Source organism: Erythrolamprus reginae, chromosome 9, assembly GCF_031021105.1.
Source record: "Erythrolamprus reginae isolate rEryReg1 chromosome 9, rEryReg1.hap1, whole genome shotgun sequence".
Taxonomy (NCBI): domain Eukaryota; kingdom Metazoa; phylum Chordata; class Lepidosauria; order Squamata; family Dipsadidae; genus Erythrolamprus; species Erythrolamprus reginae.
In genome coordinates, this window is record NC_091958.1 from 51,032,825 (window position 1) to 51,060,460 (window position 27,636).

Genomic DNA, 27,636 nt, shown 5'->3' on the forward strand with positions numbered 1-27,636 from the left:
TAGTATAGATGGACCAGGAGGTCTTTTTCTGCCGTCAATCTTCTAGGTTTCTACGTTTATAACTAGACCCCATCCACGCTGCAGAAACAAAAACAAAAACCACACCAAAAAACAAACAAAAACAAAACAAAACTCCGGTGACCAACAGATGGCAGGCTAAAGCGTCCCCAACGTACCCTGCCCCTGCCCCTTAGTGGCCATCCAGATCTTTGCACCTACTTACCAATGCATGAATGAATGAATGAGAACTTTTTCCCAGACTCGTCCCTCCTCCCACCAGGTTGCCAACCAATCAGAAACCTTCCCACCCTCTCCACCTGTCACAGTTTCACGGTCCCGGGATCGGGGAGGGCGTGGCTTTCCATGGTCGCTCAGCCAACCAGTTGCCTCCTCTTCTTCCTGGCTTCCCCGCCCTGCCCGATATGGCTGGCCATTTTTAAGGGTGTGGATTTGAGGAGGTAGCTGATTCCAGCGAATCGGGGCCACCACAGAGAAGGCTCTGCTGACATTGACTAGCCAACCTGTGGGCTCTTATTGGTCGCTGGCTGGTGAATTCACTAGCTACACACCACCCCAATTCTCTCTAAATTGCAACGCCCGAGAGCATTAAACGCAGAACTAGACTCCATCTACACTGCAAAAACAAACAAAAAACAACAACCCCAAAACACAACCCAAAACAAAACTCGGGCGAGCAACAGATGGCAGGCTAAAGCGTCCCCAAAGTACCCCGCCCCTGCCCCTTAGCGGCCGTCCGGATCTTTGCACCTACCTACCAATGAATGAATGAACGAATGCATGAATGAATGAATGAGAACTTTTTCCCAGACTCGTCCCTCCACCCTCCGGGTTTCCACCAATCAGAAACCTTCCCGCCCTCTCTGGCTGTCACAGTTTCACGGTCCCGGGCCGAGGAGGGCGTGGCTTTCCATGGTCGCTCAGCCAACCAGCTGCCTCCCTTTCTTCCTGGCTCCCCCTCCCCTCCCGAGGCGGCTGGGCATCTTTAAGGATGCGCGGAGCAGCGCGCAGAGTTGGCTCGGATGCTTTCGGCGAGGACGGGGCGCTCCCGTAAGCTGTTGCGCCGTCGGGCTCCTTCCTCCTCGGGCTTCCCCTGCAGGAGAAAAGCGAGCCCGAAGACGGGACCCCCCACTGGCCGGAGCCCGTTCGTAGGTTCGAATCCCTCCATGCAATAAATCGCTCGCCGCGTCCTGGCCGCGATGCTGCTCCCCGTCCTGGCTGGCTTCTTCTTCTTCTTCCTCTCGGCTTGCGGGGCGCAAGAGGCCCCGCCGGGCAGCCGCTTCGTGTGCACCTCGCTGCCCCCGGACGCCGCCAACCCGGGCTGCGTGCTGCCCTCGGGGGGTGGAGGAGGGCCGCCTCCCTCCGAGGAGGAGCTGAAGGCCACCCTGCTCCAGCTGCGGGAGACCATCCTGCAGCAGAAGGAGACCATCGGCAACCAGCGGGAGACCATCCGCGAGCTGAGCGGCAAGCTGGGCCGGTGCGAGAGCCCCGACGGCAAAGGGGGACCCTGGAGGAAAGAGTTGGGGAAGGGCAAGGACACCATGGGGGATCCGCCCCGGGATCCGGGCAAGATCGTCGACCAGCTCACCCGGACCATGCAAGCCCTCAAGGATCGCTTGGAGAATCTGGAGGTGAGAGGGACCATTGGTGGAAGGTGACCAACAGAGCGTTTGGACACGGGAGAGTAGAGTAGAGTAGAGTAAGAGTAGAGTAGAGTAGAGTAAGAGTAGAGTAGAGTAAGAGTAGAGTAGAGAAAGAGTAGAGTAAGAGTAGAGTAGACTAAGAGTAGAGTAAGAGTAGAGTAAGAGTAGAGTAGAGTGAGTAGAGTAGAGTGAGTAGAGTGAGTAGAGTAGAGTGAGTAGAGTAGAGTAGAGTGAGGAGAGGAGAACAATAAAATATAGAATAGAATAGAATTTTTATTGGCCAAGTGTGATTGGACACACAAGGAATTTGTCTTGGTGCATATGCTCTCAGTGGACATAAAAGAAAATATACATTTGTCAAGAACAGAACAAAATGGAATGGAATGGAATGGAATAGAGGAGAAGAGAAGAAAAGAAAAGAAAAGAGAGAATTCAGAATAGAATAGAGAGGAGAAGAGAGGAGGAGAGGAGAGGAGGAGAGGAGAGGAGGAGAGGAGAGGAGAGGAGAATTCCTTATTGGCCAAGTGTGATTGGACACACAAGGGATTTGTCTTGGTGCAGATGCTCTCAGTGTACATAAAAGAAAAAGATACATTTGTCAAGAATCATGAGGTACAACACTTAATGATTGCCATAGGGGTCAAATAAGCAATCATGGAATAGAATAGAATGAATCGAATCGAATAGAATAAGATTCTTTATTGGCCAAGTTTGATTGGACACACAAGGGATTTGTCCTGGTGCAGATGCTCTCAATGTACAGAAAAGAAAAAGATACATTTGTCAAAATAATGAGATGCAACACTTAATGATTGCCATAAGGGTCAAATAAGCAATCATGGAATAGAATAGAATAGAATAGAATGAATAGAATAGGATTCTTCATTGGCCAAGTGTGATTGGACACACAAGGGATTTGTCTTGGTGCAGATGCTCTCAGCGTACATAAGAGAAAAAGATACATTTGTCAAGAATCATGTGGTACAACACTTAATGATTGTCATAGGGGTCAAATAAGCAATGGGGAAACAATATTAATAAAAATCCTAAGGATACAAGCAACAAGATACAGTCATACAGTCATAAGTTGGAGGAGATGGGTGATAGGAACGACGAGAAAAAACTGGTAGCAATAGTAGTGCAGACTTAGTAAATAGTTTGATAGTGTTGAGGAAATTATTTGTTTAGCAGAGTGATGGCATTCAGGGGAAAACTGTCCTTGTGTCCAGTTGTCTTGGGGCGCAGTGCTCTATAGTGTTGTTTTGAGGGTAGGGGTTGAAACAGTTTGTGTCCAGGCTGCGAGGGGTCAGTAGATATTTTCATGGCCCTTTTTGACCTGTGCAGTCTACAGGTCCTCAATGGAAGGCAGGTTGGCAGCCATTGTTTTGTTCTGCAGTTCTGATTCTCCTCTGACGTCTGTGTCGGTCTTGTTGGGTTGCAGAACCAAACCAGACAGTGATAGAGGTGCAGATGACAGGCAGATGAAGAGGAGAGAACACCGGGCTAAGAGCCCAAAGCGAGTTGGGATCCTTGTAGGAATCTCTCCAACTCGGGTCAGAATCCTTATATTATGTTAAACATACAATACAATACTATATTTGTATGACAAATAAATAAAACAAAATTAAAAAGTTGGCAGGAAGCATCTCTTAGATGCGGCCAAGGATACGCACGGATGGAGAGAGTCGCGTCGTAGCTCTCCGTGGTGCTGAAATGGCAGCCCGGTCGGAGAGGTGAGAAACCCTCGAGGGCATTTTTTTTGGGGGGGGGAGGTCTTGAAAACAAGGATTGGTGTTCCCCCTTGCAACTTCGCTCTTAAAAGGGGGCAGGTTTGTTTGCTTAAAATCTAGGCTGCAGAAAACAAATTGCAGGAGAAGTCAAAAGTCAAAGTTGAGGCCTTTGTTGTCATCATACATCATGTATCCACTGAAATTGGTTGGAGAGGCTTTGAAGGGTAGGAAAGAGTTTCAAGACTAGACTGAACTGGAGATTGTGTAATGGGGTGAGAAAGAGAGAGAGAGAGAGAGAAAGAGAATGAGAAAGAGAGAAAGAGAGAAAGAGAGATGAGAGAGAAGACAATGATCCCAAGATGGACTTCTGTTTGAGAAATGTTGCACCTTTTGGGTTTCATTCACCTCGGTGGCTTCTTCTGTTCAATGTTCTCGAAACCGCCCTGGTCTGGAGGCTAGGGACTGACCCAAAGCTCAGTGAAAATGAGAAACGGGGCTGAATTCTGACCCCGGCTTGCTTGATCTAAATCCAAACCTCTTGACTCATAACTCCCAGCAAGCAAAGTGGCCAAATCCAGCTTCTCTCCCCCACCCGATGCCCTCTCAAAGCAGTGGCCATATAAATCTGATTAATAAACAAAATAAATTAACAACTTGCAGACTTGGTGTTTGGAGGGAATTTGTTTATGGATGGGTATTCCCTGGGTTGGTTGATGAGAGAGGGGGAGAGAAGATAGGGAATCAGAGATGACAGAGATATTATGAGATAGATGGATGGATGGGGAGAGAAAAAGACAGAAAGAGAGAGAAAGAGAGAGAAAAAAGAAAAGAGAGAGAGTGGAGACAGAAAGAGAGAAGAGCGAGAGGGAAGAGAGAGAGAAGACAGGAGAGAGAAGAGAGAGAGAAGGGAAAGATAGATGAGAGAGAAAAGATAAAAAGTAAGAGAGAGAGGAGAGAAGAGAAAGAAAAAGAAAGAAAGTGAGAGAGGGAGAAAGAGAAAGAGAGAGAAAAAAGAGAAGAGTAAGAGGAGAGGAGAGAGAGACAGAAGAGAGAGGAGAAAGATAGAAGAGAGAGAAGGGGAGAAAGAGCAAGAGAGAGAGAGGAGAGAGAGAAGAGAAAGAGAAAGAAAGAGAGAGGCAAAAAAAGAGAGAGGAAGAGAAGAAAAAAGAGAAGAGAGAGAGTGGAGAGAGAAAGAGAGAAGAGAGAGAGGAGAGAGAGAAGACAGAAGAGAGAGAGAAGAGAAAGATAGATGAGAAAAAAAGAGAGAAAGAGCAAGAGAGGGAGGAGAGAAGAGTGAGAAAAAGAAAGTAAGGGAGAGAGAGAGAGAAAAGAGGAAAGAGAGGAGAGAGGAAAGACAGAAGAGAGAGAGGAGAAAGATAGAAGAGAGAAAGAGAGAGAAAGAGCAAGAGAGAAAGGAGAGAAAGAGAGAGAGAAAGAGAAAGAAAGAGAGAGGCAGAGAAAGAGAGAGAAAGAGAGAAAAAGGGAGAGAGGGAAAGAGAGAGAGAAAAAAAGAGAAGAGAGGGACAAGAGAGAGACAGAGAGAGCGCAAACTGAAGTTCATATAACATTTTGCTCATTGGCTCATCTTTCTGTGGAATGATGACTGATCCTTCCTTGTTGTCAGTCCCTCTGATTTATTTAATGCAATCACTTTGCAGTGATGTGCAGACACACAGAGCTGTGTTATCTTTCCTTTCCTGCGGTTCAGTGCGTATCGTTTACGTACTTCTCTTCTCACTCGGTTGTATCTGCATTAACAATCTCCTGAACTGGGACATTAAATGAAGAGGTAGCGACGGATGGTGGAACCCCATGTTTTTCATGGTCGAAAAGGGAAGGGAATCTCAACATCCTAATTTGACTTCTTAATATTATAAATATGCCCTATATTAGAGATAGTTTTATATTATAGTCATACACCTATTGTGTTATGGTATATAATAGGTGCATATACTCTTTATAAATTTAATAAACAACTCACAATGGTGAACACATCTATTACGGCTTTCTCCTCCTATTTTTTCCTGCAAAAACAACCCTGTGAAGTGGGCTGGGTGGAGAGAGAGTTATTTACAACTACCTATTGGGAAATGGGATGAATGAATTGTTTGATTTTAGGATTGTATAGAAGCAGGATGAATTGTATAGAAGCAGGATGAATTGTATAGAAGCAGGATGAAGTAGGATGCTTGGCTGCATAGCTAGAGGTATAACAAGCAGGAAGAGGGAGATTATGATCCCGCTATATAGAATGCTGGTGAGACCACATTTGGAATACAGTACTGTGTTCAGTTCTGGAGGCCTCACCTACAAAGAGATATTGACAAAATTGAATGGGTCCAAAGACGGGCTACAAGAATGGTGGAAGGTCTTAAGCATAAAACTTATCAGGAAGCGACTTCATGAACTCAATCTGTATAGTCTGGAGGACAGAAGGAAAAGGGGGGACATGATTGAAAAATTTAAATATATTAAAGGGTTAAATAAGGTCCAGGAGGGAAGTGTTTTTAATAGGAAAGTGAACACAAGAACAAGGGGACACAATCTAAAGTTAGTTGGGGGAAAGATCAAAAGCAACATGAGAAAATATTATTTTACTGAAAGAGTAGTAGATCCTTGGAACAAACTTCCAGCAGACGTGGTTGGTAAATCCCCAGTAACTGAATTTAAACATGCCTGGGATAAACATATATCCATCCTAAGATAAAATACAGAAAATAGTATAAGGGCAGACTAGATGGACCATGAGGTCTTTTTCTGCCATCAGACTTCTATGTTTCTATGTTTCTATGCTTGCTTGTTTGCTATTAAGCCACTGAAAAAGGCTTGCAAATTCTCTTCGTGTGAAGCTCCAACCTACTTGTTGCGGCTTAGCTAAAACCTATCTTGATTTCTGACTCTGTATTTCTGGATTTACTTGTGAATTCATTCAGCTATTCAACAATATGGGATCTTTCCCCATATCCTCCCCTCTTTGCATGGTCATTCATTGTTTCAAACTTGTGGGCTGGAATTTCTAAGAGTGCTGCCTAAGAGAAGATGCGCACTGGAATATTGTCGGCAGCTAAATATACACGTAGGTTATTATCAGGAGGGTAATTAGCGGGTGTCCAGTGGGATATTTCCACAAACAAGCTTCATTTCTCAGAAACCCTTACTGTCAGGATTGCATTATTTACTAAAAGGCTTTAAATACGTCGTGGTCTTGAAATTCTATGCAACGAAGCATTTTTTAAAAAAACAATTACACTAGGGAGAGAAACCAGATAAACGTGGAAAACACAGAGGGTTGGAGAAAGCGAGGACCGATCATCCACAAAGCAAAGAAATAAACTGATCGTACATCTGATTAAATGGGTAGTTTTGTGAAAATAGATTGCAATGAATACAATCTATAAAATTTTATCTCTGTCTCATTAATGAAAGTATTTTCATTTTCCTGTTCATTGCCTGCCTGCCCTTCTTTCTTCTTTCCTTACTCTCATTTCCTCCTTAATTTCCTTCCTTCTTTCCTTCCTCATTTCCTTTCTTCTTCTTCCTTTTCCCCTTCCTTCCTTCCTTCTTTCATTCTTCTCCTTCCTTCCTTTCATTTCCTCTTTCTTCTTCTTCCTCTTCTCCTTCCTTCGTTCTTCTCCTTCCTTCGTTCTTCTCCTTCCTCCCTCCTTTCTTTCTTTCTTTCTTTCTTAAATTTCTAAGCCGCCCAAGTCCTTGAAGGGGGTTTGACTAGAAGACCTCCAAGGCCCCTACCTATTCTGGGTTCAGCCACTGTTCTACTATCCAATGTCCAACTAAACCATAATATACATTAAAATCCAGTTAAGTCCCTTGGCCGGCAAGTGACCACCATTCAAGCAATCGGATATTATTTGGATCCCCCTTTCCAAAATCTACCAAGCTTTCCCACGCTCCTTCCTCGATCTCTCTTGGGTCTTTCTCAATCAAATCTATTTTATTTTACTGGCACTGTTAGAGATGATCTGATTTGATTTTGAAAGAACGGCGTGCCGTGCCTTTTCCTTATAAATAAGTAACAACGGACGGAAGCTTGGCTTAATGAATATGTCGGACGATGCAGCTATGGCTAGTATTTGCGGAATGGCTTCCCCTGTGGATTCACTTTGCCGTGTTTGTGGTTTTTTGCCGTTGCTTTGGCTTCGATCCAACATGAGGAACAGACACACAGAGGCTGTGTTTGTGTGTTGGGGGAACTATTAGCTGAGTCTAATAAAAGATGGTAGAATCCCTCCAACCAGCTGTTGCAAGAGAACAAGTGTCCTCAATCCGTCTCTCCCTCCCAGTTCCAGACAAATCTGCCCAGAGCAATGCAGATTTTCTGATGTGTGTTTCTGACCGGTTGAAACCACGGAGGCAAAAATACGAGGAGAGCTTTCTTGCTTTCTTTCTTGCACAAAAACCACCCAAAGAGGAATCCTGCTCTCTTCTAGATGTATTGATCGAGGCTTCACAATTCTAGGAGTTTCCACTTGAACATCTGGGAACCGGTCAATGACTACTTCAGCTTCAACCGCAACAACACAAGAGCACGCAACAGATTCAAACTTAATATTAACCGCTCCAAACTTGACTGTAAAAAATATGACTTTAACAACCGAGTTGTCGAAGCGTGGAACTCATTACTGGACTCAATAGTGTCAACCCCTAACCCCCAACATTTCTCCCTTAGACTATCCACGATTGACCTCTCCAGGTTCCTAAGAGGTCAGTAAGGGGCGTACATAAGTGCACTAGTGTGCCTTTCATCCCCTGTCTAATTGTCTTTCCTTTATCTCATATATCATATATATTTTCTTCCTTTCATATATCTTCTCCTCTATTTTTACATATTATCTGTATATATATTACTTCATGTCTATTCTCTTCCTTATGTATTGTGTATTGGACAAATGAATGAATGAATAAATAAATAAATAAACTCCAGCTGAAAAATCAGAGCCTGGATAGGTGGGTGTCTTAAAATTAATGTATAAAACATGAATTTTTCTCCTCTTTGGGCAATGGCAAACAAACCCATTATCCAGCGTAAGAGGGATGTTTAAAGTGGCTATGGTTTCCATGTACCAGAATAACAGAATTGGAAGGGACCTTGGAGGTCTTCTAGTCCAACCCTGTGTTCAGGCAGGAAACCCTACACCACCACAGACAAAGGGTTATCCAATCTCTTCTTCAAAACTTCCAGTGTCGGAGCATTCCCAACTTCTGGAGGCAAGCAGTTCCACTGGTTAATTGTCCCATCAGGAAATTTCTCCTTAGTTCTTCTAAGGAGAGAAGTTGCTTCTCTCCTTGATTAGTTTCCACCCATTGCTTTTTTTGTTCTACCTTCAGGTGCTATGGAGAATAAGTTGAGCCCTTCTTCTTCGCAGAAGCCCCTCAAATATTAGCACACTGCTATGTATTTATTTATTCATTTTTTAATGCTTCCCTTCCCCTTAGACTTAGGTTGGCATACAACATGTTAGCAATAGCACTTTTTAACAGAGCCAGCATATTGCCCCCACAATCCTGGTCCTTATTTATAAATAATGCAGGTAGTCCTCATGTTATAACTATTCAATGGCCATTTGAATTTAATTAAACTGTTGAAGGAAGGGACTTAAAATTGCTCCTTGAAATTCAATAGGAACTTTCTGGTGAGCAATTTGGGGCAACGAAGGAAACATAGAAACATAGAAGACTGACGGCAGAAAAAGACCTCATGGTCCATCTAGTCTGCCCTTATACTATTTCCTGTATTTTATCTTAGGATGGATATGTGTTTATCCCAGGCATGTTTAAATTCAGTTACTGTGGATTTATCTACCACGTCTGCTGGAAGTTTGTTCCAAGGATCTACTACTCTTTCAGTCAAATCATATTTTCTCATGTTGCTTTTGATCTTTCCCCCAACTAACTTCAGATTGTGTCCCCTTGTTCTTGTGTTCACTTTCCTATTAAAAACACTTCCCTCCTGGACCTTATTTAACCCTTTAATATATTTCAATGTTTCGATCATGTCCCCCCTTTTCCTTCTGTCCTCCAGACTATACAGATTGAGTTCATTAAGTCTTTCCTGATACGTTTTATGCTTAAAACCTTCCATCATTCTTGTAGCCCGTCTTCGGACCCGTTCAATTTTGTCAATATCTTTTTGTAGGTGAGGTCTCCAGAACTGAACACAGTATTCCAAATGTGGTCTCACCAGCATTCTATATAGCGGGATCATAATTTCCCTCTTCCTGCTTGTTATACCTCTAGCTATGCAGCCAAGCATCCTACTTGCTTTCCCTACCGCCTGACTGCACTGTTCACTCATTTTGAGACTGTCAGAAATCACTACCCCTAAATCCTTTTCTTTTGAAGTATTTGCTAACACAGAACTGCCAATGCAATACTCAGATTGAGGATTCCTTTTCCCCAAGTGCATTATTTTACACTTGGAAACATTAAACTGCAGTTTCCATTGCTTTGACCATTTATCTAGTAAAGCTAAATCATTTACCATATTACAGACGCCTCCAGGAATATCAACCCTATTGCACACTTTAGAGTCATTGGCAAATAGGCAAACCTTCCCTACCAAACCTTCCCCTATGTCACTCACAAACATATTAAATAAGCCATTTTCGTGCTTACTTCATTACCTACCTGTTATGTTTATTTATCAATTCCTCTGCACATCCAGAAATGTATATGCCCACAATCTACCCACTCTATTTATTATATCTATCTTGTTTTCTGGAATAAAGTACATTGTGTATAGATATGTAAATAACAAACATAACATATTGTTTTTAATATTAGATTTGTTTACATTATCTTTTTATATTGTTGTTAGCCGCCCCAGTCTTCTGAGGGGGGCGACATAGAAATCTAATAAAGTAAAAAAGTAAAGTAAGTCCTGCCTGTCGGCAACTACTTCAGCTTCAAACACAACAACACAAGAGCACACAACAGATTTAGACTTAATATTAACCGCTCCAAACTTGACTGTAAAAAATAACCGAGTTGTCGAAGCGTGGAACTCATTACCAGACTCCATAGTGTCATTCCCAAACCCCCATCACTTTACCCTTAGATTATCCACGGTTGACCTATCCAGATTCCTAAGAGGTCAGTAAGGGGCGAATACAAGTGCACTAGAGTGCCTTCCGTCCCCTGTCCTATTGCTCTCCTATATCTCCTATACCTTTCTTCTATTCCTATATCTCTTCTTCTATTCTTTCATTGATATGTTTTATTCCTATATCTTATCTTATCTTCTTTCTTAGATATATTTTACTATGAGTATATCCTCTATAACCTTTGTTCTGCCGGGCTCTCTGGTAGGAGCCTCCTGAAAATTCAAGGGTACAAATTTCAGACACACACACACGTTTGAAAATTCAAAACAATGTTCTTTATCACAAAAGTCAAAATAAACTAAGCACTCTTTTTGTATTGCAAAGAGCACTCGTCCCAAAAACAACCGGGTAGTTTGTACAATTTCCCTTAAGCAGTCACTAAGTACTTAGCTAGCAGCTGTGAAGAAACTTCACACCCCTTCTTCTTCCAACGAAGTCACACAAACACATTGCTCTGCTTTGGTTTCAAAAGCGTGAAAAATCAACAAACAAAGTCCAGAAAAGAGCAACACACGATTCCGGAAGAACTGTGATCAGATACTCTTTCACAACGGCCAAACCCACACGCTGCTATTTATAGCAGCAGCCCTAATTACTGGAGCCCCACCCAACCACAGGTGGCCTCATTTTCTCTTGTAATAATCATAATATTTGACTATGAGTATCTCCTCTATAACCTTCATTATGTATTTTACTATGTGTATACCCACTAAAACCCTCATTGTGTATTGGACAAAATCAATCAATCAATAACAAATAAATAAACATTGCATAGAAATAAAATGAATGAATGAATGAATGAATGAATGAATGAATATTTGCAATTTTGCACATATCACATCCGCGGAGACAACATTAAGATGCTACTTAATTAAACAAATGAAGTTGGCATTCATTTCCTGATGATGTGTGTTTTCCAAAGCACCAGCTTCGAGGCAACGCCACCGTCGGCGCCTTGCCCAACGATCTCCGAGAGATTCTTCAAAGACGGCTCGGGGAACTGGAGCGCCAACTGCTCAGCAAAGTGTCCGAGCTGGAGAACGAGAAATGGCTGCTCCAGAACGAGACCTCCACCCACCGCCAGAGGACGGAAGCAGCCTTGAACGCTCTCCTGGAAAGGGTCTCTGAATTGGAAAGAGGTAAGCTCGATGGCTTCGGGGGTCTTCTTCTCGAGGAGGCCTCGTGTGAGAAGCAGGTTAGAAAATTCACCCGTTCAGTGTTTGGCGCAACGGATAGGTGGACGTTGCCTCCCTAAAAGGCAACGCCATGGGACATTGTAGTTGTTTTTTTACTTTGTCTCCTGTGAGGCCAGAGGTGCATGTTTTATATCAGCCTGTATGTCCTTCTATTTCTCTTTTCTTCTCTCTCTCCTTTCTACCTATTTTTCTAATCTCTCCATTTTATCTATTTCTCTATCTCTATCATCCATCTATCCATCCCTCCATCCCTCCATCCATCCATCCATCCATCCATCCATCCATCCATATCAGTCTGTCTGTCTGTCTCTCTATCTATCACTCTATCATCTATCTATGTACTTACCTACCTACCTATCACTCTATCATCTATCTATCTATCTATCTATCTATCTATCTATCTATCTACCTACCTACCTACCTACCTATCACTCTATCATCTATCTATCTATCTATCTATCTATCTATCTATCTATCATCTGTCTATCTATCTATCTATCTATCTATCTATCTATCTATCTATCTATCTACCTACCTACCTATCTATCTATCTATCTATCTACCTACCTACCCACCTACCTACCTATCACCTACCTACCTACCTACCTACCTACCTACCTACCTACCTATCTATCTATCTATCTATCTATCTATCTATCTATCTATCTATCTATTTCTCTTGCCTACATCTATCCACCTAACTACCTACCTATTTTTCTAATCTCTCTATTTTATCTTTTTTATCTCACTGTATCTCTACCACCCATCCATCCATTTTCCACCCTTCCCCTTAAATATGAAGAATTGTGTTAGAATATGAAGAATTGTGTTAGAATATGAAGAATTGTGTTAGAATATGAAGAATTGTGTTAGAACACACCCACACCTATACAACCCTGCATAATCAACAGTGTCTACAGGATGTCGAAATCCCCAGAGGCTGTTCTGATATACAGTATCTGAAATGTCATTCTATTTTTTAGCAGACATAAAAGCAGCAAAGCTTCAATAGCCCTTCTGGACCCACCACCCTTAATTTTTATTTTTGGTTAAATCACACCCTCCAGACCTTCACGTAGCCGTAACACAATCTGGAGAGAACCTGGATTTGGAAAAGCCGCCTTTGAGTTGTAGCCTAGGGCTCCCCTCTTTTTGATGCCTTACATCTTGCAGCGAAAGGCCCCTACCTATCATAAGTCACTTCTGAACATCACTTGAGTGTCGAAAGCCCTTTTCAGGTCGTAGTGGATCTGTCATCCTTCCACCCTCCTCCGTTATTCTCTCCTGTTTGAAGTTGGGAGTGGGGAGAGGCGAGAGAAATATTGGCTTGTCAAAGGGGGAGCTCTGACCTACATTCTTTGCTGGCTTAGGGATTTGCATTCCTTTATGTGATTTCTACGGGATGATGGGGGCTTACGGCATTTAAATTCTTTTTCCCCTGACATAGAAGCTGAACAATCTCTTCCACAATTACACTGCCAACTTCTCTTTCCTAATTGCTAACAATGCCTTCCTCCTCCTCCTCCTCCTCCTCCTCCTCCTCCTCCTCCTTTTCCTCCTCCTCCTCCTCCTCCTCTTCCTCCTCCTTCTCTTCCTCCTCCTCCTCCTTTTCTTTCTCCTCCTCCTTTTCCTCCTCCTCTTCCTCCTTTTCCTCCTCCTCCTCTTCCTCCTTTTCCTCCTCTTCCTCTTCCTGCTCCTTCTCTTCCTCCTCTTCCTGCTCCTTCTCTTCCTCCTCCTCCTCCTCCTTTTATACCATGCATAGAATTGTAAATGCCTAGGGGGAAAGAGTATCTCAATTCCCCCATGCCTGGCAGCAGAGGTGGGTTTTAAGCAGCTTACGAAAGGCGAGGAGGGTGGGGGCAATTCTAATCTCTGGGGGGAGTTGGTTCCAGAGGGCCGGGGCCGCCACAGAGAAGGCTCTTCCCCTGGGTCCTGCCAAGCAACATTGTTTAGTTGACGGGACCCGGAGAAGACCCACTCTGTGGGACCTAACTGGTCACTGGGATTCGTGCAGCAGAAGGCGTTCCCTGAGATAAACTGAAATAGTAATAGTAATAATAATTTATTAGATTTATATGCTACTCCTGTCCGAGGACTCCTTGCAACGAAATGGCTGTTCCCCGGTGATCAGCAGGCAAAAATCTCTCCATGTCCTGTGTAGATAATTTGTTTCCTTTCTGGCCCTTAGGTACCAGCGCATTTAAAGCACCCGATGCCTTTAAAGTCTCCCTCCCACTCAGGACCAACTACTTGTACGGGAAGGTCAAGAAAACACTTCCTGAGCTTTATGCCTTCACCGTTTGCTTATGGCTGAAATCTGGAGCCTCCCCTGGAATCGGGACGCCTTTCTCTTACGCCGTCCCGGGGCAAACCAACGAAGTCGTGTTGATCGAGTGGGGCAACAACCCCATTGAACTCCTGATCAACGACAAGGTAAGGACAAGCGCCACTTTTGAATTGAATTGCATACTTTAGTTGGCCAAGCGTGATGATTTCTCTCTCTCGCAGAAGCACTCGGTGTACATGCAAAGCCACAAAATAAAGATAATCATCATGATTTTAAAAAGAGGGAGGAATAAAGAAGGTAATAAGAAGGGTAAACAATACTATAACCTGTTCTGCCTGGCCTCTAGCCACCCAAGAGCAAAGTAATAAATCAAACACACAAGCTTGTAATAATAAAACGAAAAGGTTTCCTTTATATACAGAGGGCTGTACACCTTCATGAATGCAAAAGCAATGCTGAGTTATTAGTCCAGAAGGTCAGAGTTACTCATTCAAGTTCACACAGTACTTTCAGCTTGAGTGTCAGAAAGTTCACAGAAATCCAAAAACCAAAATGAAACCACGATGCATCAATGTCTCTCTCCAAAGCTCAAATGATAATCTCCCACACAGCTCACTCCAACCCTCCCTTTTTTAAATCAAGGTTGCAGCATCATCATTAAGTCTTATCAGCTGTGTTCTATCATTTGTTTCTACGCTTGCACAGCTGCTCTTGCCTTCCCAACATTCTCCATACCCGAGCATTCAGAATAGGGTTACTCATTAATTCTTCCCCTTCTGATTCCGAGAAACCTCTGTCTGGAGGGCTGGCTGAATCCATTCCCTTCTCTGTCTCTGCTGTCCTTTCCTGCTCCCTGTCTGTTCTGCCGGGCTCTCTGATAGGAGCCTCCCTAAAATTCAAGGTTACAAATTTCAGACACACACACATTTGAAAATTCAAAACAATGTTCTTTATCACAAAATTCAAAATAAACAAAGCATTCTTTTTGTATTGCAAAGAGCACTCTTCCCAAAACAACCGGGTAGTCTGTACAATTTTCCTTAAGCAGTCATTAAGTACTTCGCTAGCAGCTGTGAAGAAACTTCACACCCCTTCTTCTTCCAATGAAATGAGACACACACACACACACATGTTGCTCTGCTTTGGTTTCAAAGGCGTGAAAAAGCAGCAAAGTCCAGCAACACAAGATTCCTGACGAACTGATATTCTTCCACAACGGCCAAACCCACATGCTGCTATTTATAGCAGCAGCCCTAATTACTGGAGCCCCACCCAAACACAGGTGGCCTCCCTTATCTCCTGTAATATGTTCTTACTAGGTCTCTTCTACGCATAAATTCTGTGCTTGCGTGGGTCCAAAACGTCATCATCTGAATCAAGGGAAGATAAGGGAGATTGACTGCCTGGGCTGTGTGCCAAGCCCTCCTCTGCTGAGTCACTCCCACCTTCTTCTTCGTCCGAGGAAACTAAACTCTGAACTGATTCTGTCAGCAATAACACAGGCCTGTGACATGTTGAATTTTCCCCTGCATCCACCTCCCCATTCCCTGGGGCAGGAACTGGGCCAGAGCCAACCACAACACTGTCTCTCCCTCTCTCTGACTCTGATTCGCTGTCTGACTCGTCCTGCAGCCAGACTGGTCTTCTATATACAGACGACTCCCACTGCTCTTCGTAAAAATCAGCCACTACAAGAGCTGGCCTAAAGCCAATTACAACATAGCCACATTATGCTACGTGGGTAAATATACTGTACATAGACGTTAGACAGCACTGGGTGTTCAGCAGGGGGATAACACAAGGGAAAAAAACCTATCCTTTGTCTAGTTGTTTCGGCATGCAATGTCCCATAGTGCCATTCTAGGCGACTTGAGTTTATGTCCAGGATGTGAGGTGTATGCAAATATTTTGTCTGTTCTTCCCGCAGTTTGAATGAACTGAATTTAATCCAATAACAACTGCTAATAATAACTGGCTTAGCAGTGGAGACACATACACAAATCCAAAAGCAATCCTTTCTTACAAAAATGTCAGCTGCTAATCAATCTTCATTCGTTTAAGTTCAGCAAAGTCTTAACTTAAAGCAAAGCAAAATAGTCCTTGCTATCTCACGTAGAGGGGCGGCATACAAATTTAATAAATAAACAAATAAAATAAAATAAAATAAAATAAAATAAATAAAATAATAAAATAAAATAAAATAAAATAAAATAAAATAATAAAATAAAATAAAATAAAATAAAATAAAATAAAATAAAATAAAATAATAAAATAAACAAACAAACAAATAAGTAAGTAAGTAAGTAAGTAATGTCCAAAGGCTTGCCAAAATGAGATTAGACTGACATTTGTCAGAAATGGTGAATGGTCTCCTGCTTGATTGGCGGGGTTGGACTAGATGACCTACTAGGTCCCTTCCAACTCTGTTAATCTAATCTAATCTAGTCTAGTCTAATCCAACCTAATCTAATCACGCTAGAGTCGGATAGTACTGGACAGGGGAAGCCACTTATTCATTTCAGTTTTGTTAGTGCAATACATTAAAACCAAATAATTTCAACAGAACCACTAAATCGGGTACCCTGTTGTTTTGTTGAAAGTGAATAATAATAATAATAATAATAATAATAATAATAATAATAATAATTTATTAGATTTGTATGCTGCCCCTCTCTGAGGACTCGGAGCGGCTCACAACAATGTAAAACATTTAATCAGGACCCAAAAGTTGTCACTGAGACAGAAGTGGGAGAAAAAATATACGGTGCAACCAGAGTCTTGTAAACAATGAATCCTCGGGAGAGTTAGAGGTGAGTTGCTAAGTGACATGTACATCGTTTTCAAAATTGAAAAAACAGCACACCTTCCTTAGGCACGGGATTTCGCCAAAGGCCAGGGACAGGATGTGATTTCAAGTCGCCTCTCCTCTCCTTTTCAAGATGCGCAAAATTTCCACCCACCCCCTGTCAAAAATAAAACTTTTTTAAAAAATCACAAAGATTGCTTTGATTTTCTTTTTTCCCTGTTCTTTTTTATTTATTTTTAAATAATCTTTATTGAAACAAAATCAAGTACAAACATTACAAACATTAAACACATTAAAAATACAACGTACAACAAAAAGAAAAAAAGGGAAGGAGAACAGAAATAGAAAGAAAAAGAAAAAAGAACATAGACATACATATAGTAGAATCATATTTAACAGTAGGCATGAGTGCTAGAAAAAAGGTCATCAATTTAGAGGGCCCATAGATCATTTTTCCTTATGTATGTTATCACTGCTTGCAGTTTAAGGCTCGGGTTATTCCAATTGGGTGAGTATAAGGAGATGTGTTAATTCAAATTAACTATATCTCGATGTATACTATCTTTTTTATGTTGTGAACCATCCCAAGTCTTCGGGGAGGGCCGGCATGTAAATCTAATAAATAATAATAATAATAATAATAATAATAATAATAATAATAATAATTAATAATAATAATAATAATAATAATATAACAATAATAATAAAATAACAATAATAATTAAATTAAATTAAATTAATTAAATTAAATTAAATTAAATTAAATTAAATTAAATTAAATTAAATTAAATTAAATTAAATTAAATTAAATTAAATTAAATTAAATTAAATTAAATTAAATTAAATTAAATTAAATTAAATTAAATTAAATTAAATTAAATTAAATTAATTAAATTAAATTAAATTAATTAAATTAAATTAAATTAAATTAAATTAAATTAAATTAAAAAAATAAAATAAAAATAAAAATAAAAATAAAAATAAATAAAAATAAATAAAAATAAATAAAAATAAATAAAAATAAATAAAAATAAAAATAATAAAAATAATAATGTGCATCTATCCAATTTTAAAGACAATTATGTCAACTATCCAGTTGACTTCCATTGGTGTGCAACATGATTGCTTTGATTTTCCTTTGACAAGGTCGCCCAGCTTCCTCTCTTCATCAGCGATGGAAAGTGGCATCACATTTGCATCACCTGGACCACCCGAGATGGGATGTGGGAGGCTTTTCAGGATGGAGAGAAATTGGGTACCGGAGAAAATTTGGCCCCTTGGCATCCTATTAAACCTGGAGGGGTTTTGATCCTCGGGCAGGAACAGGTGAGCTGCAGCAGATTGTTTGGGGTGGATTCTTCTTCTTCTTCTTCTTCTTCTTCTTCTTCTTCTTCTTCTTCTTCTTCTTCTTCTTCTTCTTCCTCTTCTTCTTCTTCTTCTTCCTCTTCCTCCTCCTCCTCTTCTTTTTCTTCTTCCTCTTCTTCTTCTTCCTCTTCTTTTTCTTCTTCCTTTTCTTCTTCTTCTTCTTTTTGTTCTTCCTCTTCTTCTCTTCTTCTTTTTCTTCTTCTTCTTCTTCTTCTTCTTCTTCTTCTTCTTCTTCTTCTTCTTCTTCTTCTTCTTCTTCTTCTTCCTGCTCCTCCTCCTGCTCCATCTCTTCTTCTTCTCTTCTTCTTCTCTTCTTCTCTTCTTTTTTTTCTTTTTCTTCTTCTTCTTCTTCTTCTTCCTCTTACTCTTCTTCTTTTTCTCCTCCTCCTCCTTTTCCTCTTCCTCTTTCCCTCCTCCTCTTCCTCCTCCTTTAAAAGTTCAATTCTGGCGTCTGCAGATGAATCTAATGCAAAATAAATAAATGAGAAACTGTATTTGAGGATCAGCACTGAGCAGAAACGTTACTTTCCCCTCCCTTGTTTCTTCCGCCGCCTCTCAATTTATTTTTCATTTATAATTTATGTATGCAATAATGTGATATGCGGGATCCTCGGTGCCCTCTGGGCTCGGTTGTTTCCTTGCAGATGTTTCATTGCTCAACTAGGTAACCTCATCGGTGTTAGAAGAGAGAATAAATAGACTTAGAGGAGATAATAAATTGAAGAGATAATTTTTAAAAATTCGCTCCCTTCTAGACTGATGGTGTTAACGTGTCAGGTAATGAAACTTCTTCGAGAAGTACTAAGTACGGTTACTTAGGTCAGTGTTTCCCAACCTTGGCAACTTGAAGATATCTGGACTTCAACTCCCAGAATTCCCCAGCCAGAAGTCCAAGGTCTTCAAGTTGCCAAGGTTGGGAAACACTGACTTAGGTAATGAAACATTTGCAGGAAAATCAACCAAGCTAAGATAGCACCAAGCAGTCAGTCCACTGCTCAACCCTAAGCTATAAGCATCCCCTTTTATGGGTATGCCCATTAACAAATTACACTCTGATTTAGATAACTATTGTGATTGAACAAGCTGGGAATCAGAAATGATGCCTGAGTGATCTGTTGCCAAGTACCGAGAGATCTACCTGTAAGATCTCCATCTATGTCTATCATCTCTCTGAGAAGACGGTGTCCACATATGAAGAACGGTTGCAGGAATTGGGCATGGCTAGTTTAATGAAAGGGGAGACATGATAGCAGCCTTCCAATATCTCAGGGGTTGCCACAAAGAAGAAGGGGTCAATCTATTCTCCAAAGCACCTGATGGTAGAACAAGAAGCAATGGGTGGAAACCCATCTAGGAGAAAAGCAACTTAGAACTAAGGAGAAATTTCCTGACATTTAGAACAATTAATCAGTGGAACAGCTTGCCTCCCGAAGTTGTGAATGCTCCAACACTGGAAGTTTTTAAGAAGATGTTGGATAAACATTTGTCTGAAGTAGTGTAGGGTTTCCTGCCCAAGCAGGGGATTGGACTAGAAGACCTCCAAGGTCCCTTCCAACTTGTTGTTGTTGTTGTTGTTGTTGTTGTTATTATTATTATTGTTATTGTTATTGTTGTTGTTGTTGTTGTTGTTGTTATTATTATTATTATTATTATTATTAAATATAGAATAGAATAGAATAGAATTTTATTGGCCAAGTGTGATTGGACACACAAGGGATTTGTCTTGGTGCATATGCTCTCAGCGTACATAAAATAAAATATACATTTGTCAAGAATCATGTGGTACGACACTTAATGATTGTCATAGGGGTCAAATAAGCAATGAAGAAGCAATATTGATAAAAATATTAGGATATACGCAACAAGTTACAGTCATACAGTCAACATGGGAGGAAATGGGTGATAGAAATGATGAGAAAAACTATAGAATAGAAGTGCAGATTTAGTAGAAAGTCTGACAGTGTTGAGGGAATTATTTGTTTAGTAGAGTGATGGCGTTCGGAAAAAAACTGTTCTTGTGTCTAGTTGTCTTGGTGTGCAGTGCTCTGTAGCGACGTTTTGAGGGTCGGAGTTGAAACAATTTGTGTCCAGGATGTGAGGGCTTAAATATGTGACTTAAAAGGCTGAGATGTCAGAAAAGCTGGAAGAAAAGAGGATGTATCTGGTTATGGAGATTTCCATCATGCAAGATTGCATCTCAGACTGACTTCAAAGTAACATTTCCAAAAACCCCACGAGATTTGATGACCTCCTCCGATTTAGAGGAGGGTTTTTTATTTTTAAAGATACTTGGAAGTTGGAGAAGTTGCCTTTTTCAGGATTTAACTCATATTCTTCTTTTAAGCCCAAAATTACAAACAAACCCCAAAACCCCAAAACCTTAGATTACCCTTAGATTATCCATGGTTGACCTATCCAGATTCCTAAGAGGTCAGTAAGGGGCGAGTACAAGTGCACTAGAGTGCCTTCCGTCCCCTGTCCTATTGCTCTCCTATATCTCCTATATCTTTCTTCTATTCCTATATCTCTTCTTCTATTCTTTCATTGATATGTTTTATTCCTATATCTTCCCTTTCTTTCTTAGATATATTTGACTATGAGTATCTCCTCTATAACCTTCATCATGTATTTTACTATGTTTATACCCAATAAAACCCTCATTGTGTACAGTATTGGACAAAATCAATCAATCAATCAATTTGCTTGGTCTTAACCGACGGTTTGCTTCCTTTTATCTTTGAAGGACACAGTTGGAGGCAGGTTTGACGCCACCCAAGCCTTTGTTGGAGAAATGAGCCAGTTCAACATCTGGGACCGAGTCCTAAAACCGGACGATATTACGAAGATGGCGAATTGTTCCATCAACATGCCTGGCAACATCATTCCTTGGGTCGACAATAACGTGGATGTGTTTGGTGGTGCCACGAAGTGGCCCGTGGAGAGCTGTGAGGAGCGTCTCGTTGACTTATAGCCGTGGCCGTTTCCAATCCAAGTGGCCTCTTTTTATCAAGACAATCTCTGATGTTCTGAGGTTCCTCTTTGTTTCCTTGCCATGTAAACAGATCCATCGTTATAATTTATTTTTAAAAAACCCCTGCTTAGTTAACTTCCCTCCCCATGCACGAGATACACTGCTCAAAATAAATAAATAAATAAAGGGAACACTCAAAGGTCACATCCTAGATCTGAATGAATGAAATATTCTCATTGAATACTTCGTTCTGTACAAAGTTGAATATGTACAACAGCATGTGAAATTGATTGCCCATCAGTGTTGCTTCCTAAGTGGACAGTTTGATTTCACAGAAGTTTGATTGACTTGGAGTTCAAATTCAAATTTATTATTACAGTCAAAGACCAAAACAAATAAAAACACTTAGTGAATGCACAATCAAAAGTTGTAGGATAATTCAATTTCAATTCAACTTATTAGATTTATATGCCACCCCTCTCCGAAGACTTGGGGCGGCTCAGAATAGTAATATAAACAATATTCTAGCGAAAACAAATCTAATATTAAAAAGCACATAAAAACCCTTTCATATTTAAAAAGCAAACAATACATAAATATCCAAACATAAATATAAAAAAGCCTGGGGGAAAGGTGTCTCAACTCCCCCATGCCTGGCAGTATAGATGGGTCTTGAGTAATTTACGAAAGACAAGGAGTGTGGGGGCAGTTCTAGTCTCCGGGGGGAGTTGATTTCAGAGGGCCGGGGTCGCCACAGAGAAGGCTCTTCCCCCGGGGCCTGCCAAATGACATTGTTTAGTCGACGGGACCCAGAGAAGGCCAACTCTGTGGGACCTTATCGGTCACTGGAATTCGTGCGGTAGCAGGCGGTTCCGGCTGCTAAATGATAAATGATAAATAACAGATAGAATCCATGATAAAATCCAGTCTATCAATTAGGCATTGTCAATACTACTAAAATTACAATCCATAAGCTTTAAGGTCTACTGTATATTGAGTTTGATACTATTAGGGAAAGGAGTAAACAAGGTTGACACACAATCACAACTTTTGATTGTGTATTCACTAAGTGTTTTTATTTGTTTTGGTCTATGACTGTAATAATACATTTGAATTTCAATTTGAACTCCAAGTCAATCAAACTTCTGTTAAATCAAACTGTCGTATATATTAACTAAGGTGTATTAAGCACTTAAAAGCTGGCCATAAATGGTATACATACATGCATACATACATGGACAATCAACTAAACATGAGCCAACAATGTGCAGCAGCAGCTAAAAAAGCCAACACAATCCTAAGCTGCATCAACAGGGGAATACACTCCAACACCAGAGAAGTCTTAATACCACTCTACTACGCCCTGGTCCGACCACACCTGGAGTACTGTATTCAGTTCTGGTCACCACACTTCAAAAGAGACATTGAAACTCTGGAGAAGGTGCAAAAAAGAGCAACCAAAATGATTAAGGGACTGGAAACCAAGACTTACGAAGGGAGACTGAGGGAACTGGGCATGGATATCCTAGAGAAAAGGAGGGCCAGAGCGGACATGATAGCAGTCTACAAGTATACGAGGGGATGTCACAGAGAGGAGGGGATCACTTTATTCTCCAGGAGGCCAGAGGGCTGGACGAGGAACAACGGCTGGAAGCTGACCAAGGAGAGATTCAACATGGAGATAAGGAGGAACTTCCTGACGGTCAGAGCGATCAACCAATGGAACAACCTACCAGCGGATGTTGTGAACTCCAACACTCTGGACATTTTAAAGAGAAGATTGAACTGCCACTTGACTGGTGTGCTATAGGGTTCCTGCTTGGGCAGGGGGTTGAACTCGATGGCCTTCATGGTCCTTTTCAACTCTAACAATAAATAAATACATACACATACATAGACACATACATACATACACACATATGTTCGCCCTAGCACAAGGAAAAAAGCACCAGCCTGAAGATGACGAGTGGGACCTTGTCAAAACGTCGCCAGAAATCTCTGAACTTACATCGGAAGAAACCCGAATATTCCAAGACCTTTATCCGTGAAAATCTACGCAAACAAATACACACACATATAACACATCTTTGCCGTTAGGCCAGGGGACATTAGACCTTCCCCTGTCCAACGAATGTCGTTAGCGTAGTTATTGTATGAATGTTTTAAAATTAGAATTTTAAGAATTCTTTTTTTTAGCATATTAATTGGACAAACTATTGTTAGGTATTTTGGTATATGTTATGAGCCGCCCCGAGTCCACCGAGAGGGGTGGCATACAAGTCCAATTAATGAAATAAATAAATATACACATATATACATGCATATCCATATACACACACACATATATATATACACATATACATACACATAGACTTGGAGTTATAGTGTGTTGTTTAAGTGTTCCCTTTATTTTTTTGAGCAGTGTACAATTCCACATCCAGGTGTGTGGTTCTCTAAAGCAGTGTTTCCCAACCTTGGCAACCTTGGGAGTTGAAGTCCAGATATCTTCAAGTTGCCAAGGTTGGGAAACATTGCTCTAAAGAGATCCACAAACATCCTTTTGAGATCTTCCGATGGCTGCGTTGCCATGTCCAGTTGGGTTGGGCCCGGCCAGTGAAGGACTGCTAACGGAACAGTCAGGTGTGCCATTCCGGTAGCGATTTTGAAGATGCGTGCACAGCGGCGTGCTCCCTATGCGTGCAAGCACATCCCCGTGCAAGATTTCGCTTCTGCGCATGAGCAGCAAGTGAAATTTTGTGGGAAGACGAGTGAGATTACAGAAATTTTTGCAAAAAATATTTTTGCTTCTGCGCGTGCAAAAAAAATATCGGTGAAAATCGCCGAAATCTCACTCTGCGAGCATCTTCACATAAGATTTCGCTTCTGTGCATGCGTAGAAGCAAAATCTTGTGTCGATGGGCATGTGCACCCATGATAGCATCAGCGGGTGCATTGGTAGAGCCAAAATATGTTCTAAGGCCATGATGGCAAAACTATGGCGCGTGTGCCAGATGTGGTACGCAGAACCATGTCTCCAGGCATGCGGGCCATCGCCCATTGCTCTTCCGGAATTCCAGTGTACTGGCCAGCTGGTCTTCATGTGCATGGGAGTGCCGGAAACCGGAAGAGCAGCCAATTGGTGCACATAACCAGCTCTGTCTGCAAGGAGTATACAGGGTGCGTTCCAAAAATAATGCAATTATTTTTTTAAAGTAATTTATTGAATAGATTTGCACAAACACTTAAAATTCTTCAAAGTACTGTCCTTGGGCCTCTACACATTTTTTCCAGCGACTCTGCTGTGACCAGTACGCACTCTGGAAGGTGTCTTCGGGGACCTCTCGCAAGGTCTTTGTCACAGCTGATTGGATCTCTTCTATGGATGAAAAACGGGTTCCTTTCAGGGCTGGGAACAAAAAGAAGTCTGCTGGGGCGACGTCAGGACTATAGGGGTGGGGGTGGGGCATTGTTGGCACCTGTGTTTGGCCAGGAACTCGTAGACCCATAGGGCGTTGTGGCTAGGTGTGTTTTTTGTCCATAGAAGAGATCCAATCAGCTGTGACGAAGACCTTGTGAGCGATCCCCGAAGATGCCTTCCAGGGCGCATACTGGTCACAGCAGAGTCGCTGGAAAAAATGTGTAGAGGCCCAAGGACAGTACTTTGAAGAATTTTAAGTGTTTGTGCAAATCTGTTCAATAAATTACTTTAAAAAAAATAATTGCTTTACTTTTGGAATGCACCCTGTAAATCCTTCCGTTCCACACCGTCCAGTCGAAGCTGAAGAAGCTTCCCAGATGACAAGGGAAACATCTTCAAAGAAAAACCAGAAAGTCCAGTTGGAAAAAACAAAAAAAGAGAGCACTTTGGGGACTTTACTTTCAGATTTTTTAACAGGTTATTATAGCGGAGTTTCCAACCTTGTCAATTTTAAGACCTTGCGGACTTCAAATCCCAGAATTCCCCCAGCAAGCCCGTCTCAATTCTGGGAGTTGAAGTCTGCAAATCTTGGCAAAGTTGCAAATCTGACTCACAGGAAGCTACAGATAACCTAGTTAACCTAGAAACCTAGTTAACAGTTATTCGTTTAGCGACTGTTCGTTGTTGTAACAGCTCTTGAAAAATGCAACTTATGAGCAGGTCCTTGGACTGGATGAGAAGCGAAACATCTTCAAAGGAAAAAAAAAGTCCAATTGCCTCTTGAAAAATCACCTTTGGGACAACGATGACCTGGATTCAGTACTGGAGACCTCACCTACAAAAATATATGGATAAAACTGAACGGGTCCAAAGACGGGCTACAAAAATGGTGGAAGGTCTTAAGCATAAAACATATCAGGAAAGACTTCATGAACTCAATCTGTAGAGTCTGGAGGACAGAAGGAAAAGGGGGGACATGATCGAAACATCTAAATATGTTAAAGGGTTAAATAAGGTTCAGGAGGGAAGTGTTTTTAATAGGAAAGTGAACACAAGAACAAGGGGGCACAATCTGAGGTTAGTTGTTTATGTTTATCCCAGGCATGTTTAAATTCAGTTCCTGTGGATTTACCAACCACATCTGCTGGAGGTTTGTTCCAAGCATCTACTACTCTTTCAGTAAAATAATATTTTCTCCTGACTGGCTGGGGAATTCTGGGAGTTGACGTCCAGATGTCTTCAAGTTGCCAATGTTGGGAAACACTGACCTAAGTAACCGTACTTAGAAGAGACTGTGGTTTGTGGAAAGGAAGAGGAGGAGGATGAGAACTCTGGGGTCCTTAATGCTTTCTGAGCTTGAGTATTTTTCTCGCAGAAGTTTCATTACCTGACACGTTAACACCATCAGTTTGTTAGTCAGAAGCAACGGGAGAAAATATTATTTTACTGAAAGAGTAGTAGATGCTTGTAACAAACGTCCAGCAGATGCGGTTGGTAAATCCACAGGAACTGAATTGAAACATGCCTGGGATAAACATAGATCCATCCTAAGATAAAATACAGGAAAGAGTATAAGGGCAGACTAGATGGACCATGAGGTCTTTTTCTGCTGTCAATCTTCTAATGTTTCTATGTATGACTGAGACATTGATCACAAAGAGACCCCATGTTGGACCCCCTGTCTCCCGAAAGGCTGAGTCTTATGTTCCGATTGCCCTTTCCAATAAGCACTTTGGTCATGGTGGTCATGGTTATTCTTCAACAACAAACAGACTTGGTCTTAACGTCGTGTCATAAAGGCCCTTCCAACAGGACCTTCTGTGCCATCGGGGGTTGCGAAACGGTTTCCCCGAACCCCCTCGTCTGTTTTTATTTTTGTGATTCAATCCAATGACAAGCCCCCCCCTTCCCGGGCTCCTTTCCCCCCCCCCCCCCGCATTCTGTTAGAAGTGTGAGCCAACGAGGACGGCAATGGAAAGAAATCCAATTTGTTTACCTTTGTGTAATGTCACATCAGAGATGCTGGCTGGGAATACAGCTCGGTTATCCTTCAAAGCAAAAAATACACTTCCCTTTCATTTTTGTATTCTCTAAAGCAAACAATGATTCCACTGTTGACAAAAGCAAGTAGGGAAAAAATATGTGCAAAAATGCATTCTCAATAAAGGAATGAAGAGAGAGGCAATGAGATATACAGAGAGGGAGAGTGGGAGAAAGACGAGAGAGAGAGAGAGAGAGAGAGAGAGAGAGAGAAAAATTAGAGAAGGAGACAGGGAGAGAGAGAGAGGGAAGGAGAGAGAAATTAGGGAGAAGAGAAATGAGAAGGAGAGAAATTAGGGAGGGAGAGAGAAGGAGAGAGAGATGAGAGAGAGAGAAATTAGGGAGGGAGGGAGAGAGAAGGAGAGAGAGATGAGAGGGAGAGAGAGAAATTAGGGAGGGAGAGAGAGAAGGAGAGAGAAATTAGGGAGGGAGAGAGAGAAAGATGAGAGAGAGAGGAAATTAGGGAGGAAGGGAGAGAGAAGGAGAGAGAGATTAGAGGGAGAGAGAGAAGGAGAGAGAGATGAGAGAGAGAAATTAGGGAGGGAGGGAGAGAGAAGGAGAGAGAGATGAGAGGGAGAGGGAGAAATTAGGGAGGGAGAGAGAAGGAGAGAGAGAAATTAGGGAGGGAGGGAGATGAGAAGGAGAGAGAAATTAGGGAAGGAGAGAGAGAAGGAGCGAGAAATTAGAGAAGGAGAGAAGGAGAGAGAGAAATTAGGGAAGGGGGGAGAGAAGGATAGAGAGATGAGAGGGAGAGAAATGGAGAGTCATAAGGAGAAAGCGATAAGAGAGATAAATTAAAGGGGGAAACAGATGTTAGAGGATAGAGTGAAAGAGTGAGAGAGAGATAGGGAGAGAGGGAAAAAGAGATAGAAATTAGAGAAGAGAGAAAGAGTGAGAGGGGGAGAAAGAGATAAGATCTTTAGGCTTCAACATTGGGTGCTATTTAACAAAACGAAATTCAATGGTGAAAAAAGCAAGGTTCTAAATTTAGGCAAGAAAAACAAAATGGCACAGGTACAGTATATGTGGTACCTTACTCAACAG

The 27,636-nt window shown here is 41.5% G+C and overlaps 1 protein-coding gene across 1 annotated transcript; it reads left to right on the forward strand.

Moving 5' to 3' along the window:
• The first annotated feature begins 1,217 nt into the window (after positions 1 to 1,217).
• NPTX2 (neuronal pentraxin 2) lies at positions 1,218 to 21,134 on the forward strand. The gene is made up of 5 exons (XM_070760238.1): positions 1,218 to 1,649; positions 11,432 to 11,648; positions 13,894 to 14,138; positions 17,945 to 18,124; positions 20,907 to 21,134. The coding sequence occupies exons 1-5, from the start codon at positions 1,218 to 1,220 to the stop codon at positions 21,132 to 21,134; spliced, it is 1,302 nt and encodes a 433-aa protein (XP_070616339.1).
• The last annotated feature ends 6,502 nt before the right edge of the window (positions 21,135 to 27,636 follow it).